The sequence below is a fragment of the Microtus ochrogaster genome, chromosome 4, assembly GCF_000317375.1.
Source record: "Microtus ochrogaster isolate Prairie Vole_2 chromosome 4, MicOch1.0, whole genome shotgun sequence".
Lineage (NCBI taxonomy): Eukaryota > Metazoa > Chordata > Mammalia > Rodentia > Cricetidae > Microtus > Microtus ochrogaster.
The window spans coordinates 5379810-5397853 of record NC_022011.1 but is presented as its reverse complement, the minus strand read 5'-3'; the positions used below and the strand labels follow the sequence as shown (position 1 = coordinate 5397853).

Below are 18044 nucleotides of genomic sequence, written 5' to 3'. Positions count from 1 at the left end.
TCCTGATTCTGGCAGAAGTTGGTTCTCTACCCCACGGCAGGCTCAACCTGGCACCAGGCCTCAGACAGGGCTGGGTTGGCCCCTCCCAGTTATGACTGTCCTGAAACACCTTCCACTTCTATAGCACCTCCACCTGATGAGGGGAAGGGTCAGTGGCTGAGGAGGTCACAGGGAGTTAGAGTACAGATCCTAGGAGGGAGGGGCCGTGGTCTTTTGATGTTTGGGGTGGGGGAAGCAGGTGTCATATAAATGGGACAGGTGGTGCAATCTCATCAAGACTCAGAAAAGTCCCGTCCGAAGTGGTGCACTGTCGTAGAAGCAGCCTAGCCCTCCTGTGCTTCACAGTCAAAGGCAATTCCTGCTACCTCATCTACTCTCAAGCCAATCTCTCTCCCACCCAACCCTGGGCTTCCTCGTGCACTTTACAGGAGCAGAGTAGAGCCCTGTTTCCCAGACTCCTCCTCATCTTGTCTCTCTCTCTCTACTCATCTCTGTCTAAACTGGCTTTAAGTACTGGTACTGTGAGCAAATGCTACGGTCTCCTAGGACTCGGCTTTTTTTCTCCCCTTTGCACCACAGGGGAAGTCCTTAAAGGGGCTGAGACTGGAGAAACTGTAGCTGGAGTCTAAGGAGGGTAGCCAGATCTGGGAGTGCTGATGGATGCAACTTTTACAGTTAAAGCAGGAGACATTGTTCTCTTCTGGGCCTGGACAACAGACATCAGTGGTTTGAGAAAAGGCTTGCTTCCCTGCAATTTAGAAACAAGATGACACAGATAGAAGGAGAGCTATATGAAACACACATACCACACACACACCTACACATGTAAGATCACGACACAGGGCACAGAACCCTATGGACACAGTATGTAGAAACAAAAGAATACAAGGCCACATACCCAAGGTCAGGCACACACACACCTCACTCAGGTAAACCCTGCCACCCAGGCCAGGGTTCCACCATCGTTTATATTTACAGAGGGACGGTAGATGGAAGCAGATGAATGGTTCTGAGTGGAGACCGGGGTCTCCACCCGGAGTTCCTCCCCTCAAGTGGGTCTGGACTCCAGCTCCTTCTTAGAGATTTCTTAGAGATTTCTCTGACCCATCAGAAGCCCATGCCTGGATAGAAGAGCGGCTTCGGAAGAGACTTTGGGACAGTCTGGATACAGGAGAGAGAATGAACCACAGGACAAGCTGTGATAAGGAGTCCACAGCCTCTCTGGACCCAGAGGGACAGAGATGAGGAACTGAGCAAGATCTGGAGGTCCACAGAAGCAGGGATCTCCACTGCCATGGTCTGTGCCTACTCTCTGCATAGGGCCTGGCACCCAGCTATTGGCACTAACCCCCAACGCCTGCCAGAGCCCTGGCACACATGTTAGGCACAGAGTGCCAGACACGGGGGTGGCAAGGGGTGCCAGGCCACACACAAACAAGGACCTTCATACACGCAGGGAGGGAAGTGCACCCACACAGTACTTATATCATCCCCTGAGGATGCAGGGTAGCAGGTCAGGGACCACCCTGTCCTGACACTTCTTCCAGGTGTTCCCATTAGCTTGGCTCTTGGGGAGACGGTGGGTGAAGTGCACTTAAAAGGAGACTTTGATGTTCCTTTAACTTCTCACTCGTACCCACACACATACACTTGTGTGGTGTCCCCAGTTCTAGACTTTGGAAGAAAGCAGGGAGGTGAAACAGAAACTCCCAAGAATCCCGGCCTCGCAGTCACCCTTCTCCTCTAGCTATGGCTGTGAACTACTCAGACCTCAGACAAGAGTGCACATTTGGGTGTGTGCACCAGAGACCCAAGGCTATGGCACAGCGGGTGTGGCTGGGAGCTGACTCTGGCTGGTTCCACGCAGTGTTCTGGATCATGGCAGCCACAGCGATATCAATGTGGAATACTTGAATGAAAGTTGATGTTGGTGTGTGTGTGTGTGTGTGTGAGCGCGCGTCCGTGCGTGCGTGTGTGTGTATATGTGTGTGTAGTTAGGTGTTCTGAGGAAGCGTGAGCAGAGTGTGCACACCTGAGGGCAGAGGCTCAGAGCCCTTGGCGTGCCAGTAGGCGCGCAGGAGTGAATGAGATGCAGGGAACAGGGTTGGGCAGACTGGCCCTTTCCCTGGAGAAGCCGGCGTCTGACGGCTCCGCCTCGTGCAACAACTTGGGACTTTGTTCCGGCTTCTTCGAAAGCGGATCTAGCCGAGGGGGAGGGGGCGGGGGGGCACCTGCCTGGCGTGGGGTGCCGAGATAGAAGTGCAGAAAAGCCCACCCCAGCCCCGCCTTCGCCCCGCCCCCACCCCGCCCCCGGGGGCGCTTTATAAGCTAGGTCCGAGGGCCCGCAAGAAAGCGAATATCCCTCCTACCCCAGGCCGTGGTTTCTACACTCCGTGTTCTGGCCCTGAGTCCCTCTCCGCGCTCCCCAACCCGGCCCCCGCCCCGCCCCGGCCCGGCCCGGCCCCGCAGTCATGGAGCGCTGGCCTTGGCCGTCGGGCGGCGCCTGGCTGCTAGTGGCCGCCCGCGCGCTGCTACAGCTGCTACGCGCAGACCTGCGTCTGGGCCGCCCGTTGTTGGCGGCGCTGGCGCTGCTGGCCGCGCTGGACTGGCTGTGCCAGCGCCTGTTGCCCCCTCCGGCGGCACTCGTGGTGCTAGCTGCTGCTGGCTGGATCGCGTTGTCCCGCCTGGCGCGCCCTCCTCTCCTGCCCGTGGCCACTCGCGCGGTGCTCATCACCGGTGAGTGCGCAGAGCGCAGGGACTCCAGACTGGAGGGCGGGACCGTACACCTAGAAGGATTCCCTTGGGCTCCATCAAGGCGGACTCCGCAGCTCAGAAGTGAGAGTCCTTCACTCCGAGATGCAAAGAGAGTGCGCCAAGTAGGAAGCTCCGGGCACCTCACCAAGTCCGGGTTAACTACCTGCGACTGCCGGGAGAGTAGGAGGGAAAGTTAGGTAGGGAAGTGGGCAGGTGCTCAAAGAAAACGAGTGACGGAGGAGGGGAGAAACAGAGTTTATGCAGTGCTGGTCCCTAAGAGACCAGGTGTGGAGCAGAGGACAGTACTCTAAGGGACAGAAGATCCGAGAAAGGAGAATGCCTTCCCTTGAACTATGCCTGGCGTCCCCACATCAGTGGAACACACTCTCGGCTGTTCTCTAGAGACAGAGCGCTCAGACGCGAGTTCTGCTCCTCCTGACCTCCATTGGCTGGAATCCTTGGAGCTCTGAACCGCCTGAGGTCACAGCAGCTGGATAATAGCTGCTGCTTAGATCCAGTTACCCACTGCCAAAACTGCAGCCGTCTGCACCTAGCACTTCATCCTGCCTAGTCCTGGGTGCCCGGGAAAGAGGCTTTGGAGGGCTGGACTCAGGTGTCTCTGGTGCCTGGCTGAGCTCTCTTTGTCTGGAGCAAGGAATAAATCTGTCATCAGAGGGAGGGAAGGGGAAGGGGGGCTGCAGACCCAGCAGGAAATGGGGAGGGGGAGGAAGGCCAGGGGGCATTGGTCCATTGCATGGGAGGAGGGGCAGCCTTATTTCTTCCCCAACCACCATGGCGGTTCAGAGATCTTGGTCCTTTATGGGTGGTCTGTATGATCGGATGGGGCTGGGAGAATTTAGGAGGAAATCCTTGAACTGGACCTTGGAGGACATTGGGTGGAGACAGGTGGAATATGAAAGGTGTCTTGGATCACAAAAAGGGTGTGGGACAAAGGCTTAAGACAGGAATATGCATAGGATTTGGGAAGGGGAATAGCCAATAACCAGCCTGGCTGTGATGGATGTGAAATTTCCTTGGGAGGAGACCTGAACCTGAACGTCAGGTGAGAAACAGACTGTAGTAAGGTAGATGAGGGTGGCACAGACGGCCTTCAGCAGAGGAAGAGGGAAGAGACTTCCAGGGTGAGTGGGAAGCCTCAGGGAACCCCAGAGTCAGGAGGCTGAGGAAGGAAAGCTACCAAACCCTCTTGGAACGCAGCGGGGACTAGGTTATAGGATCCCTTCCTGTTCTCTCATCTGAGCTATTTCACCAGGTCCTAGGCCATTTCAGGTTCTACTGGCCGGGCGAGGCAGTCTTTCCTAAGATCTCACTTAGGTCTTCAGTTCTGCAGTCAGTTCTAGTCCTGAGCTCCAGCAAGAGGTGAGAAGCGGGATGCTTTCTGTGACCTGGGCTCCCTTCATCTATTCCAAGCTCAGCGTTTGGGAGTGAGGACTGCCCAGCCTACTCCTGTGTAAGACCGGAAGTTGGCGGCTAGCTTCCTGATGCCTGCAAATTCTGGGGTTTTCCCAGTCACCACCAAGCAGCAAGGCACTTAAGTGATCGGGTCCTGGCCACCCTGCCAAGTACACAGAGCCTTCTGCCTGCAGAGCTGTCTCTCATTCCTCCCTGAGAATGCCCAAGAGCTGTTTGTCAAATCCACTCCACAGCTCAGCCATGGGGTCAAGTTTGGACTATTTGGTGTGGAAGGAACCTTGTGTGCATGCATGTGTATATCTTTGTGCAGATGGGTGACGGGTCAAGCTCATGTGTGAACATCCAGGCAGGTTAGGAATCTCAGCATGTGAGCAAGAGGGTAAGATGTGGGGGTGACTGTTGGGACCCCAGAGCTAAAGCTCTGGCAGGCTTTAGTGGAGTGCTAACTGCTCCAGAAGGGAGCAGAGGCAAGTGTGTGTATCTGTGCACACGCAGTCCCCTCCCCCAGTCAGATTTGCCTGAGAAGGACCCCTCAACACAGGCTGGCAGGCCCCAGCCACACAAAGCCCAGTTTGCAGCCCCCTGCCCAGCTTTGTTCTCCTCTCAGCATAGGGGGCGGGGCTGAGACGAGGAGGGGTGCTGTTTGTCCAGGAGTGGAGAAGCCTAGCTGCAAAGCAGCTTTTCTGCACAGCAGGACCTCGGGGCTGGCGGGCTCCACAGCACCTCCTCCTTCACTGGCCCTCCTCCTCCTCTCACTGGCCACCCACAGAGCCAGGATCAGAATGGAAACCATCAAGGAAGCAAGGGCTTATCAGTACCAGGGACCCCCACACTGGGGCCTTGCCTGGTGGTTCTTATCTCTGCATACCAAGGACAAGAAAATGAAGCCTCCGTGAGTGGTAGCCGACCTCAGGTCACACTTGGTGGTGTGGGAAGGGATTCCAGTGCAGGTCTGTTTTCTTCACTTACCGTGCATGCTTCCTGTCCTGAGAGGGAAGTGCTCTGGGGTTCAGCAAACATATATGGCCAAAGTCAGTGATTGGAATTCCAAGGGCAAATTTCAAGGGGAAGTTGGGAATGGAGCTCCAATTTGAGCCTGGAACAATAATAGGGGACTGATAATAATAATAATCGAGGCTGATAGGAGTGCTCAGGTTGAACAGGGCCAGGATGATGTCATCAAGAGAGCTGTGGCTTTATTCTAAGGCCCACAGGATCCTGAGGAAGCAAAAGGCCTCTGGAAATTAGCTGCAGCAGAGTGATACTGTCTTTTTTTTTTTTTTTAATATCCCTCTGGCTTAGGCAGTAAATTCAGGAGACAAGATGGGGCCAGCTTAGGTCTCTGTTTCTTCTATAAAGTAAAGTTTATCAGTCACACTTGAGGGATTAGCTGTAGGGAATCAGGGAGGCGACAGCTGTCACAAAATTGTTGATGTTCAGGGCTCAGTCAAGAGGACAAACTTTATAACACATTTATTTGTAAGGAAAGAGGGTTGAGTGTTCAGGAGCCTAGATTCCACCCGGATACTGGTGATCCTTTGCTTGTCTTGGGCTGGGCCATTGTGAAGATCATTGGCTATCTTATTCTGGTTAGGTTGTGACACTGGTTTTGGCAAGGAGGCAGCTAAGAAACTGGATGCCATGGGCTTCATGGTGCTGGCCACTGTGTTGGACTTGAATGGCCCTGGTGCCCTAGAACTGCGTGCCTGCTGTTCCCCTCGCTTAAAGCTGCTGAAGATGGACCTGACCAAGCCAGAGGACATCAGTCGTGTGCTGGAACTCACCAAGTCTCACACCACAGGCACTGGTTAGCAGAAGTGGCTCCATTAGGGCTGGGCATGGCTGGGTGAGTGTGAGGGAGGCAGGGACCACAGGTTTGCTGTCGGCTGCCCTGAAACTTCCCTCCTGCTTTTGTGCCCTCAGGCCTGTGGGGTCTGGTTAACAACGCTGGCCTCAACAGTGTAGTGGCCGATGTGGAGCTGTCTCCGGTGGCAACATTCCGAAACTGCATGGAGGTGAACTTCTTCGGTGCACTTGAGCTGACCAAGGGCCTCCTGCCACTCCTGCGTCACTCAAGGGGACGAATTGTGACCGTTGGCAGCCCAGCAGGTAAGTGCCCTTCTGCTCTGAGGCACAGTAGTAAAGGAGCTGCTATCAGGTGAAGAGCGATTTGGGGAACCCCTGGCCAAGGCTGAGCAGCCTCTTCCTCATTCTATCTAGGAGACATGCCGTACCCCTGTCTGGCAGCCTATGGCACCTCCAAGGCGGCTGTGGCACTGCTTATGGACACGTTTGGCTGTGAACTGCTTCCCTGGGGTATCAAGGTCAGCATTATCCAGCCTGGCTGCTTCAAGACAGGTGAGGGTCAGGTTTGGGGTGGGACATGCATGTGGTCTGAGGATCTTGTGTGGCTTGGGTTATAGGCACAGTTCACCTTAAATAGGGGCCTCCGGCTCCTCCAGTTGCTGTCTTCTGACCTTGCGGTCCCTCCTTCAGAGGCAGTGACCAATGTGAACCTCTGGGAGAAGCGCAAGCAACTGCTGCTGGCCAGCCTGCCTGGAGAGCTGCTGCAGGCCTATGGTGAAGACTACATCGAGCACTTGCATAGGCAGTTCCTGCATTCGCTCAACATGGCGATGTCTGACCTCAGCCCGGTTGTAGATGCCATCATCGATGCACTGCTGGCAGCTCAGCCACGCCGCCGCTATTACCCAGGCCGTGGCCTGATGATCATGTATTTCATCCACCACTACTTGCCAGAGGGCCTGCGGCGCCGCTTCCTGCAGAATTTCTTCATCAATCACTGTCTGCCCCGAGCACTGAGGCCTGGCCAACCTGGCCCTGCTCCTGCTCAGGACCCACCCCAGGACCCAAACCCTTCCTTAGCGGCAGCTCGGTGAGCCACAGATGGCCTAAGTGCTCCAGCAGGAAAGGCTCCATGAGCCCTTGGCCCTCTTTCCTAGCCATTATAAACCCCTCAACCATGCCCCAGAACAGCAGTTTTTAAACTGTGGGTCTGACCCCTTTGACAAATTTCTATCTCCAAGAATATTTACAGGGCGGTGGTGGCGCACGCCTTTAATCCCAGCACTCTGTGATCTCTGTGAGTTCGAGGCCAGCCTGGTCCATGGGGGCTAGTTCCAGGACAGGAACCAAAAAGCTACGGAGAAACCCTGTCTCAAAAAATCCAAAAAAAAAAAAGAATATTTACATTATGATTCATAACAGTTGCAAAATTACAGTTATGAAGTAGCAACAAAAATAATCTTATGGGTGGAAGTCACCATCTCATGAGGAACTGTATTAAAGAGTTGCAGCATTAGGAAGGTTGATAACCGCTGCCCTAGAATTTGTGTTAAGAAAAGCCCAGACTCCACTGCTGATGCCTAGTCTAGGCCTGGGAAGCTGAAGCTTGCTAGTGATTCTGAACCTCTCTACTGCTTCATGAACTCACACAGACCCTACTGAGCACAATGTTCCATACTGCAGCTTTGGGGAACCCAGCTGGATGGAGAGTTTGCAAGATTATCTGTAGCCTTTGATAGGATGCACAGACCATTTCTCTGCAAACCTCCTCAGGATTCTCTTGGCACCAATGCCTCAGTGCTACAAGTTCAGAGTAAATCCCAACTGCCTCTTGACTGGCTCAAGAATTAGGTCCCCAACTACTTGCTCCCAAGCCATAGGGAAGCTGTATATTGTACTTGCCTGGCCGTTGGCATTTAAAATAAAGACACATTTTTATTTCTCCTAGAATGGAGATCAGTGTTTGAAGGAGTGGCTGCCTGGCTGCCTGGGTGAGAGGGTGTGATTATGTGGCAAAGACTGGGAACTGCCTGGGAGAACCTGGGACCAGCAGGGGACCTGACTGGGTCTCCCAGGCACTCTGTGGTCCATATCCCTCTTCTACGACCAAAGGTAAACAAACCACTTATCCCGATGTCTGGCTTTCTGCATAGTGAGATGAAGGTAATGGCCAATTTGGGGAGTTACAGGGCTTGGTGAGGCAGTTAGGGAGCCTCTGGTGCCCCCAGAGTAAAGATACACTCCTCTCTCAAAAGCCCCACCTCAGCCTATCTCTGCCTGAGCTCCCAGCAGGAAGAGCCTCCTCCAGGGACTCCCCTGACACTTTGGCTGCTGACTGCAGGAAGGGTTCCAATCAGGGTGCAGTGATGAAGAAAGTCGGGAGGCAAGGAAAGGTTCTAGGATTTAAAAGAGGCAGCAGAGAGGAGACTTTTTAAAGAGAGGATTTTATTGTCTCAGAGGGGCAGAGTTGAAGGAGAGGGCTACAAAGCTACTTCCCCCACACCCCAAAGACACACACTCTTTAATCTTTCCAAGGGCTATTGCTCTGGGAATGAGCCACAGAGGGACAGGGAGGCTCACACTGCCAGAGCTTCTCAGGTCAGGGAGGGACATGAAAGTGACACAAGTTCCTTAGATATGTCAGTGGCTGTAAACGTAGGGCTGGGGGCTCTTTGCTCTGGAGGGATCTTGGTCCATTCTTCATCAGGGGAGAGGTCTCTAATCCCTTTTAAGCCTAAGAGCAGTCCCAGAGGGGATCATGGGAACTGAGCAATCCCAGGACAACGTGCTACACCTCACCAGGTTAGACAAGTGAGCCATGGGCTTCACCACAGCACACAAAGACACACACAGTGCATCTGGGAACCTTGGGTTAGAATGCTAGAAGATGGGGATATAGTTGTCGATCTTGGCGCGGTGGCGCTGGGCGATGCACTCAGCAATCCACACAATGTTGCGACATTCTTGTTCCTTAAGCTTCACAAAGGCATAAAAGACACCAAAGTGGAACTGATTCAGGAAGGCCAACTTGTTCAGCTTCACCTGTAGACAGATGCAGGTGTGATGACAGGTGGCTGTGGCCAGCAGTATAAGCCCTAAGTCACAACCCTCCCTAGGGCCCTGTGCTCACCTCATGTTCAAAGAATCGGTCTTCCAGGGTCTTGTCTCCAGGATTGCTACCTGCACCCTCAAAAAGCAGTTTGTATTCCTGGTCAGGAAAAGGAAAGAAGCAGGTATGAGTGTTGCTGGGTGCTGGGGGTGCCAACATGGTCACCTAAATTTTGTCAGCAAGGGCACTCACCGGGTAGTAATCAGCTACATTCTTGACCTGTTCATAGTCATCAGCCCGAGCCAGCTGAGCCAAGCCCTCAGGGTAGAGTCGGCCACAGTGTGGAAAGAGCTTGGCACGGTCCTCCTTGGATAGCTCTGTCCCAAAAGAGTTGATGGTGATGATGAAGGCGCGGCGGTCTGCTTCAAACTGCAGGGCCAGTGCATATGTGAGGAGAGAGGGAAGATGAGGGAGACCATAGCCAGACCATGGCAGAGCTCCCCTTGGCAAGGATCAGTGGGAACAAAAGGCAGAGAAGTAGGGCAAGCACTCACCTCTAGGATAGGACACATGGCATCAGCTGTGGTCCCACCCAACAGAGTGCAGAACTTGTAGAAGGACTCCAGGTAGGCCTGCAGAGAGAACTGTGTTTGCTTAGAGCAAGGAGAGCAATGCTGGGGGACTTGTTAGGAACCTAGTCAGAGGCTGGAGAAATGGTTTAGTGGTTACGAGCACTGACTGCTCTTCCAGAGGACCCGGGTTCAATTCCCAGCAACTATATGGTGGCTCAAAACTACATTTCCAGGGGACCTGACACCTTTACATAGGCATATACACAGGCAAGACACCAGTGCACATTAAAAAAACAAAAACATCCACAAACATAAAAAAGAAAAAGAAACCTAGTCAGTTTACTTTCCTCCCTCTAAGCCTTCTATGGTCAGGATGGGTCAGCTCATTCTATGACAATTTCCCTGCACCAAAGCATCCACCAATTTCAACCACTAACCACTCAGCCATCAGTAGCTTGCTGACTTCTATCTAGGTTGACAAAACAGTTTCTGGCCCACTGTCTGCTTCAGGTACATGTTTCCACCCCTTTCTTTTGGACAACCAAGCTTGGGGGGGGGGGACGGGGACGACTCTGTCTTCTTCCTGCTGCTCTGCCTTCCTTTTCTCTTAGTCTCCTGAAACCTCCTCTTCCCCAGACTCAGAAAACCAGGTATCCAAGGGCTAGTGAGGGAAAGTTATCCTCAGAATTCACAATTGGTCTGAACTGAATCCATAAGCCCACCTTGCAGAATACTATTCCTCCCACCCCCCAGGCAGCCCCTTGGCATCAACAGCAGGAACCAAATTATCAGGTCAGTTCCTGCTGAAGGATGGTTATGGCCTATGTGAACGCAGGCCTCACAGTCAATAATTAGGTACATGGGCTGCCGGCGGAAACAAGTACTTTTTGTCCAGGCAAATTGAATCTGCTGAGAATAAGGAAAGGACAGGTCAGCCCCAGACACAAAGTCTTTCCCGATTCTCATTCATAAGGTCACACAAGTTTCTTTCCAATACCTTCCCAACCCCACCCCCCATGATCTTGCAGACCCCAAGGGTAACAATTTTGCATGAAACTTCAGACACCACCTAAGGTCCCATACATAGCATGGTCACAGAGACTCTGGATCCGTATACTAAGGACTATCCCGAGTTGGGGTGGGTGGGCTTGCAAGGTATGAAAAACTTTCCATATTCAGGTGTGCCTTCCAAGCTGGCTTGGACCCACAGTCCTGCCATTCCAAGAGAGACGGGCCCCACAAGCACAGTGACACTATGCAAGATGAGCTCAGTGAGAATCTGCAGAAAGCCAGTTTTAGTCAGTAGTAAGAAAAATCCTGGAGGCCAGGTGGTGGTGGTGCACGCCTTTAATCCCAGAACTTGGGAGGCAGAGGCAGGCAGATCTTTGAGACCAGCCTGGTTTACAAAGCAGATGTCAGGACACCTAGAGCTATTACACAGAGAAATCCTGTCTCACAAAAAAAAAAAAAAAAAAAAAAAAAAAAAAAAAAAAAAAAAAAAAGGAAAAGACAGGGAGGAAGAAAGAAAGAATAGAATCCAGCACAGAGGATCTCAGAGAATCCAATGGTTCCCAGCACCAAGGCTTGGTGGTACTTCTCAGTCCCTCCAGGAGTTAGTCCTCCATAGTCCCCCTTATGGCCAGCCAAGCTGGTTATACTGGACTCTTAGGATCTCCTGGAGCCTGTATCCCTAGAGGAGTCTGCAGTTCCTACCTGTAAGGGAAACCACTAGCCAGATTTTAGGTTCCATGCCCTGTTGCCTAACTGTTTGCTGAGTCCCAAAGAAGCTGACCCTATGGTTAAGGTATACACTTTCATCCAGAGGCTATAGCAGCAAAGAAACTGGCAAGACCCAGGTACCAAGGTCACCTCCCCAGCCCCACCCTGTACCCTGGAGTCTGCCAGCCCATGGTTCTGCACCAGCTGCCTACAGTTTACCTGTCAGACATCTGAGGGTCCACCTAATCTCCCATCTGGGGCCACTGGGCTGGGACATTCATTGCCTGACAGGCAGGCAGTTCTGGCATGGGGTTCATAGTGTTGGGTTGGTGTTTATGAGCTGGTTCCTGGGCAGTCCTTGCCAGTGACTCCAGCTAAAACCAGTCAGGCCCAGTGAGGATGTGGGTAAGGCTAGTTCTCATCCTGTCTGGGGCAGGGAATTTGTCAATGAGCCAGGTGAGTGGAAGGGACAGTATAAAACTTTGTATGTATGTGTGTGTGTGTGTGTGCGTGCATATATATGTTTGTGTCTGCATGTACCCCTTACCTCTACTCTGCCTTCTACCCTGCAGTCATAGATAGAGGCTTTCTAAGAATACTTTGCTCTGTTTGAAGACTTTAGGTTCACAGTCTAACATTCATCTTTTTTTCACATTTACCTACTTTGTGTGCATGCACATGCGAAGATCAGAAGACAATAGTGGGTACCAGTTCTTTCCTTCCATCATGTGGTTCCCGGGAATTAAACTCAGGTTGTCCAGCTTGGCAGTAAACATCCTCATTTCCTGAGCCATCTTGCCAGGCCAAACTTCAAACTTACCTTTTTTGATTATTGTTGTAGTTTATTTGTTCTATCACAGGGTCTTACTATATAGCCCTGGCTGTCCTGAAACTTAATAATACATAGACTCAAACTCACAGAGAGCTGCGTGCCTCTGTCTTCTGAGTACTAGATCTGAAGGCATGTGCTACTATGCCTGGCTTACCTTTTTTTTCTTGAGACAGGCTCTTACTATGGAGACCTGGTTGACCTGGAACTCACAACATACACAAGCTAATCTTGAACTCAGCAAAAATTCTCCTGCTTGGTATTTCTGAGCATTTTGAGGTATGCACCACCACTCGCAGATCAAACTTTCGATCTGCCATTCAAGGCCCTGGATGACTTGGCTCAGTGCCTGTCTCTTCATTTGGATCTCCTCCCCATTAACCATGTAAAACCTATTCTTTCACAGTAAACCCCTTGCCATCTGGCCTAGCCCATGCTCCTTGCTTATTTTTTATGTGCCACCCCTCTGCCTACACTATTATAACTTCCATCATCTACCACTAGATCCTTGCTGTATGTTTTTCCACAGAAAGACCAGAAGATCAGATAGCTACTTCTTAATCTTTTCCATGACTGTGTGAACCCAAGAATCCCAAGCCCACTCTCTAACCCCAGAGGCTAGCCAGTCTATGCCACAGCCTACTGGGAAGCAAAAGGCAAGTAGAAGCTGAAGATAGTGAAATATAAGGTATTGGCTCAGGGTCTGAGAACCTGAAAAGGTCACAGTCACGAACTGGCTGTGCCTGGCTGGATTCTTCCCCCCACATAACTAAACATACAATACTGCCTTTACCTAAATGCCTGCCTGTCCTGGCTGTCGAAAGCTCATGTGGTATAATCTGAGGGCTACTGCCTGGGTTGTAGCCCAAGACCCTCCTGGATGCTACAGGAGTGGCTGTCTAGAAGCCAGGTCTGTCAGGATAAGTGAGGGAGCACCAGCCACTCCTTGCTGATGTTATCTAGCCTGCTGCAGACACCACAGAACAGATAACCTGTTCCATGCAACCTTGCAACCATCACAGAAGCCTGAGGTCTCCAGGACAGGAGCCTGGTGCACATGAATCCTGGCCCAGCATCTCACATAAATCACCCCCTATCAGGCCCATAGACAAGTCACCCCCTCCCCATGCTTCTAAAGAACACTACCTTGTAAAGCGTATTGCGGATTATCTCGATGTTCATCTCATCAAGGTCCTGCTCTGAGATGCAATCCTGGAAAAAAGCCGCTGGGGAGGGAAGACAAGGATGTGAAGAGTGGGTAAGCAGCCTAAGTGAGAGGGCCCACGTCACAAGGCCCATTAGGCTAGGTATTGGGGACCCCCAATACAGCCTGGGATACTGCCTTGGAAGCAGTAGAAGCAGTTCTCGGGGCCATGTGCACTGACCTGAGCTTTTCCTGCCTCCTTGCTCCTAAAATTGATTTATAAAGGAGGCGGCCAGCCATAACATGATCTAATCGCTGCTGGGGGAGACCCAAGTTTAGACCATGCCAAAGACAGGCTTGCATAAGAGGCCATGACATTCTTTTTCTCCAGGGGCAGCTATGGATTTGGGGGCTGAAATTCACTGCACTGTATACCCTCTAAAAGCCTAATGCCCACATATGGGAGGCTAGCCTGCTTCTTTAAGTAATAGTGAGCTCAGTAGCTAAGCATGGACTAGTCCCACTGCAGGACTAAGAGGAGAGGCTAGGGCAGGATCAAGAAATCTTGCTCCCAAGGAGGGCCTGAAGACTTACCTGATGTCTCTCCTTTAAAGATGAAGAAACTTCAGAAGCCACAAACAGCCCAGAACTAGCTCAGAGTTACTGGGAGAATCAAAGGCAAACTAGGTGAGCAGGTATGGCTGGTGCTTTTTAGCCTAGAACCTTCTGATTCAGCTCTGATGGCTTCCAGGAATAGTTCCCCAGGGTTTAGACTCTGGCTGGAAGAGCACTAGCTAGTTGTGATCCTCATGCCTTCTCTCAGCATTCTAGGCAGACGGGAGCCAACACTAGTGAGGTGGGGCTAGCAGGAAGCTATCCTGACTCCCCTCCCTTCCTTGGCCTTTGATATGGACCCTGTATCCTCCCGGACACTGTCTGACCTGGCCCCTAGGACTTGCTCAGTGGAGTCAAATAAAGCTATTTGCTTCTCTTTTTCACCTCATAAGGAGCCAGTCATAGTACCCCTGCTCAGGGCCACAGTCTGCTAGATCTCTCAGGACCCCAAGGTACACAAGCCCCTCACTCTTCTCCATAAGTTCATTCAGCCTTCCTCTGAATTCTAAAAACCTGGACTATTTCCAAAGTTAGGTAGTCTAAGTCTGGCCTGTGAGTTGCCTGTCTGGCCTAGAAAAAGCAATGGGAAAGGAGAAGAAATGGGATGGGAAACAATGAGAATGGGAAGTTGAGGGAAGGGCAAGGTCAGCAGCAACAGGCAGACTCTCACTTTCTGCTTTGGGGCTGCCCCACCTCCTTTAATCCACAAAACCCACACCGAGGCTCTAATGCTAAGACCACTGTCCAGCTGCTGTTTCCACCACAGTGGCTCACCCAGGGGCGTGTCCACCAGAATGGCATTGTAGAGCTCTGCAGGTGTCTGTGCGATGTTCACGGCCTCCATCTGCTCAAAGCTGCCTAGTGGATGGCACTTGGGCACAAGTTCAGCGATTGAACGCTGGTGCAATGTGCCTGTGATGAGCAGGATCACGTTGTCAATCATGTAGCTATAACTGGGAGAAGCAGACAACAACAGGGCAGACTATTAGGGTAGAAGGCCTGGCCCAATACCCTTGCCCACACAACGCATGGGTCAGCACCTCCTCAGGTTAAGTGCTGGCTCATGAATGCTATGACAGGCTCCTGAGGCACTGTCCTTCGGTACCTCTCCACTCGGATTCCTGTCACCACGGCCACTACTACCTCCCTTCCCCCAATAACAGGAACACAGAGTAAATGCAGCCTCTCCTTTGAAAGGATGCTGGATTCATGCTTGACAAATGACGGGAACACAAGTCACTCTCCTACAGTGTGACAAGTAGGATACAGGAACCGTAGGCACTTGCAGGTGAGGTACACACCCCATCCCAGGGGTAGGTGTGGTCAGGAACTTGACAGATAAAAGGACTTGGAGATAAAAGTGTGTTCTTGGAAAGAGAGAACAGTATACAGAGGCCTGGAGGGACACACAGAGTACTGTCAAGACTGGCACAGCTGCTGGGAAGGCAGCACTATCAGCAAAGGGCTGCCTGGAGACTGAGGCCAGGCCAGGCAGAGGATGTCAACTTCATCTCAAGCACTAAGGCTGTAAGTGGGCTGAAAACAGGATAGCATTGTATAGTTAAGGCTACGCTGGCTCCTTTGATTTGGGGGGAATAAAGGAGGGAGGGGAAAGGCTAAGGAATGGGCTAGGGAGAGGCTTCTCCAAGAAAGGCCAGAGAAGAGTTATAGAGGCCCCATTTAGAATAAAGGACTGGGTCAAAGAGACTGCACAGCTCCACTTTGAAGACAGAAAAGTACATTCTTCCTTAGAGCCAGATGCCAGTTTAAGCAATTGCTCAGGAGGGCCTGCAAGAGACTCAGAGGCTAGTCTGACTCGAGTTAGGCTTAGTCTCTTTAGGCATGCCCTGCAAGAAAACAACTCTGTCTACCATGGACAGCAGAGGGAGCTGTGGAGCTGGGGAGGGTGGGGCTGCCTAGTTAAGACTTGGCAAGGAAGAACCAAGACAACTTGTCTCCAGCTGAAAAACACAGCCACAGAGGAGCTGGGGCACAAAGTTTTGTGTAATCACCTATGGGGAGGGGGAACAGCATAAAAAAGAGGAGAGGATCCCAGCTACAGTCAGGCTGCAGTAGTCCCAGGAATGACCCATGCTGTTATAAGTAGTAAACTCAGAGTATAAAGGAGCTGGATTAGGCCCCAGGAGAATGTCCTTAAAGGCCAGGCCAGGCCAAGAAAGGGTAAGGACTAAAATGGAGGCTACTGTGAACTGGGCCCTGAGCACAGGTCTTGTTCTTTTTCTAGGTGGGCTACAGTCCATCCCTGTGACAAATCAGTACCTAGTGCTGAGACTGTTTTGGAAAGGCCTTGGTAGCCCAGTACCAAGGGAATAAAGGGAATAAAGGGGAAAGGTGGGTGATCCAGAGCCCACACCTCGGCTTAAAGAACCAGCCACTGGGGCATTCCTATAGATCCCTCAAGGAAGGTGTAAGAAAATGTGCCAGCTCCTGTCCCAGCCCAACCCATACTCTTTGTGCCTGTGCAGCTCCCACCTAGTTTAATGTCATTACAACCTCTGGTCTCCTGGGCCTGGGGCTAGGCAGCGGCCCTCTTTCCATACTCAATCTGTCTGGGTCATTACAGGATATACACTGAGAAGAGACAGTCCCCCCCTAAAAAAACCAAGGGCCTCAGGCAAGGCCCATCTGGAGTTGCAGGCCAAGAGGCCCATATGGCCAGCCTCCCATCCCTGATTCCACAGAACTGGCAGAGTGGGGGGACAGCAGAAAGAGTGGGCCTGCCAGAGCTTTTTGTGCTTTGGCCTCAAACTGTATCTCCTCCACACTAGAAATCTCCTGCCACTGACATCTTCTGTATCTCATATCCCAGGACACACATACTACCCCTCATTATTTAACCCGCACCCAATACAGCCCCCCTAAAATCTATGCACCTCCAGAGACAGCCACAAAGACCCCACCCCAGAGCTTAAGAATGTCCCTTTTCCTCTTAAACCTTTGGAAATGTTGAAGAACAGCACATCTCTTGAACCTACATTATTCGAGTGACCTGTGGCTTTAGCAGCGTGGCAGATAAAACCCAGAGTGGGCTGTTACCAGGCCTGTCTCAGCATCAGGCTCTGGCCCCACACCCACCGTCCACACACAGCTGCCTATCGCTAGTGCCTTATACTCCAGCTCTAAACTCCCCACCTCGATCTTCTCAGAGCGACCCCACAACCCAGTTTCCTCATTCTAAACTTACCCTCTTGTGCCCACAACCCAGGGTCTCCTTTATCTGTTTAGACCAGGGGCAAGGCTGGAATAAGAGCCCAAAGGTGTCTGAGTATTTCTGAAGGTCCTGGCCCAGCCTCAGAAGAAAACCCTGTGGATCCTGTAGGGAGATGCTGCCACCTGACTTCACTGTGCTAGCCTTGCCTTCCAGTGAGTGGAAGATGCCAGCTGTGCTTCCCATTCCAGCTCTGACAGAGTCTGCAGAAGCCAGCAGTGGCTCTCCCCTCCTTTCTAGTTCCCCAAGACTCTCTGTCCTACAACTTTAGTTGAGCACAGAGGGAAATGTTGGGCCAAGTAAGAGCCACTCAAATCATAGCACTTGGTCTCTTCTATTCCCCCTTCTACTCAAGCCAGGCCAGCCTCTATCCTGTGCCAGGCTGAGCACTTCCCTCCCCCTGGGTCAACTGTAAGCTTGTTGCACTGGAGGCCCCTATTTCCTTTCTTGCACAGTAAGGCTCAGAATTCTCTTTCCTGGGAGATGGAAGACAGGACAGGCCTGGCAGAGATGATAAGATCCAGTCATACACCTTCTTACCTTCAGCAAGCAGAGAACCTCCCCCTCTCTGCTTAGCGCTTCAGCAGTTGCCTCCCTGCCCCCAGAGAGCTGCTCTGCCATGTCTCCCCTCATTTGGCCTCAAAAGAGAGAATAAAGTTCCAGCTGGTCAGCATCTCCCTCCAGAGGAAGACAGCTGGGGAGTGGATGGCCCACTGCCCGCCAGGCCAAAGAGGCCCTTTTGGGGTGGGGGGGTAGGGCAGCCTATAATCCTCTGCCCTGAGGCCCTCCCTTGCTTGCCCTGTGCCTCCAAATAGCTTGAGCTGGGAGAAGTCTCAGGCTGGAGTTTAGGAAGCTACTTCCTTCAAAGAAGCCTTTAGAGTCCCTAGCCGACC

At 52.0% G+C, this 18044-nt stretch overlaps 2 protein-coding genes across 2 annotated transcripts in view; one reads left to right on the top strand and one right to left on the bottom strand.

Annotated features, from left to right (window-relative positions):
* Positions 1–2471: 2471 nt before the first annotated feature.
* Positions 2472–7932, top strand: Hsd11b2 (hydroxysteroid 11-beta dehydrogenase 2). The gene is made up of 5 exons (XM_005345470.3): positions 2472–2736; positions 5783–5995; positions 6112–6297; positions 6409–6546; positions 6685–7932. Exons 1-5 carry the CDS (start codon positions 2472–2474, stop codon positions 7086–7088), a joined length of 1206 nt encoding a protein of 401 aa, XP_005345527.1. The 3' UTR covers positions 7089–7932.
* Positions 7933–8419: 487 nt separating this feature from the next.
* Atp6v0d1 (ATPase H+ transporting V0 subunit d1) overlaps positions 8420–18044 on the bottom strand; it is a 39688-nt gene continuing 30063 nt past the window's right edge. The window contains exons 3-8 of the mRNA XM_005345469.1: positions 14697–14875; positions 13310–13389; positions 9598–9675; positions 9296–9472; positions 9125–9202; positions 8420–9036 (exon numbers count right to left, since the gene is read on the bottom strand). Of these exons, the coding sequence (XP_005345526.1) occupies positions 8875–9036; positions 9125–9202; positions 9296–9472; positions 9598–9675; positions 13310–13389; positions 14697–14875 (754 nt within the window). The 3' untranslated portion in view covers positions 8420–8874. The remainder of the gene's footprint in view (positions 9037–9124; positions 9203–9295; positions 9473–9597; positions 9676–13309; positions 13390–14696; positions 14876–18044) is intronic.

Bases quoted from the DNA above. Each gene is read 5' to 3' on its own strand.
- Hsd11b2 (XM_005345470.3), top strand. From the start codon at position 2,472: ATGGAGCGCTGGCCTTGGCCGTCGGGCGGCGCCTGGCTGCTAGTGGCC. The intron at 2,737-5,782 runs GTGAGTGCGCAG...TATTCTGGTTAG, and splicing joins TCGCGCGGTGCTCATCACCG to GTTGTGACACTGGTTTTGGC. The intron at 6,298-6,408 runs GTAAGTGCCCTT...CATTCTATCTAG, and splicing joins GACCGTTGGCAGCCCAGCAG to GAGACATGCCGTACCCCTGT.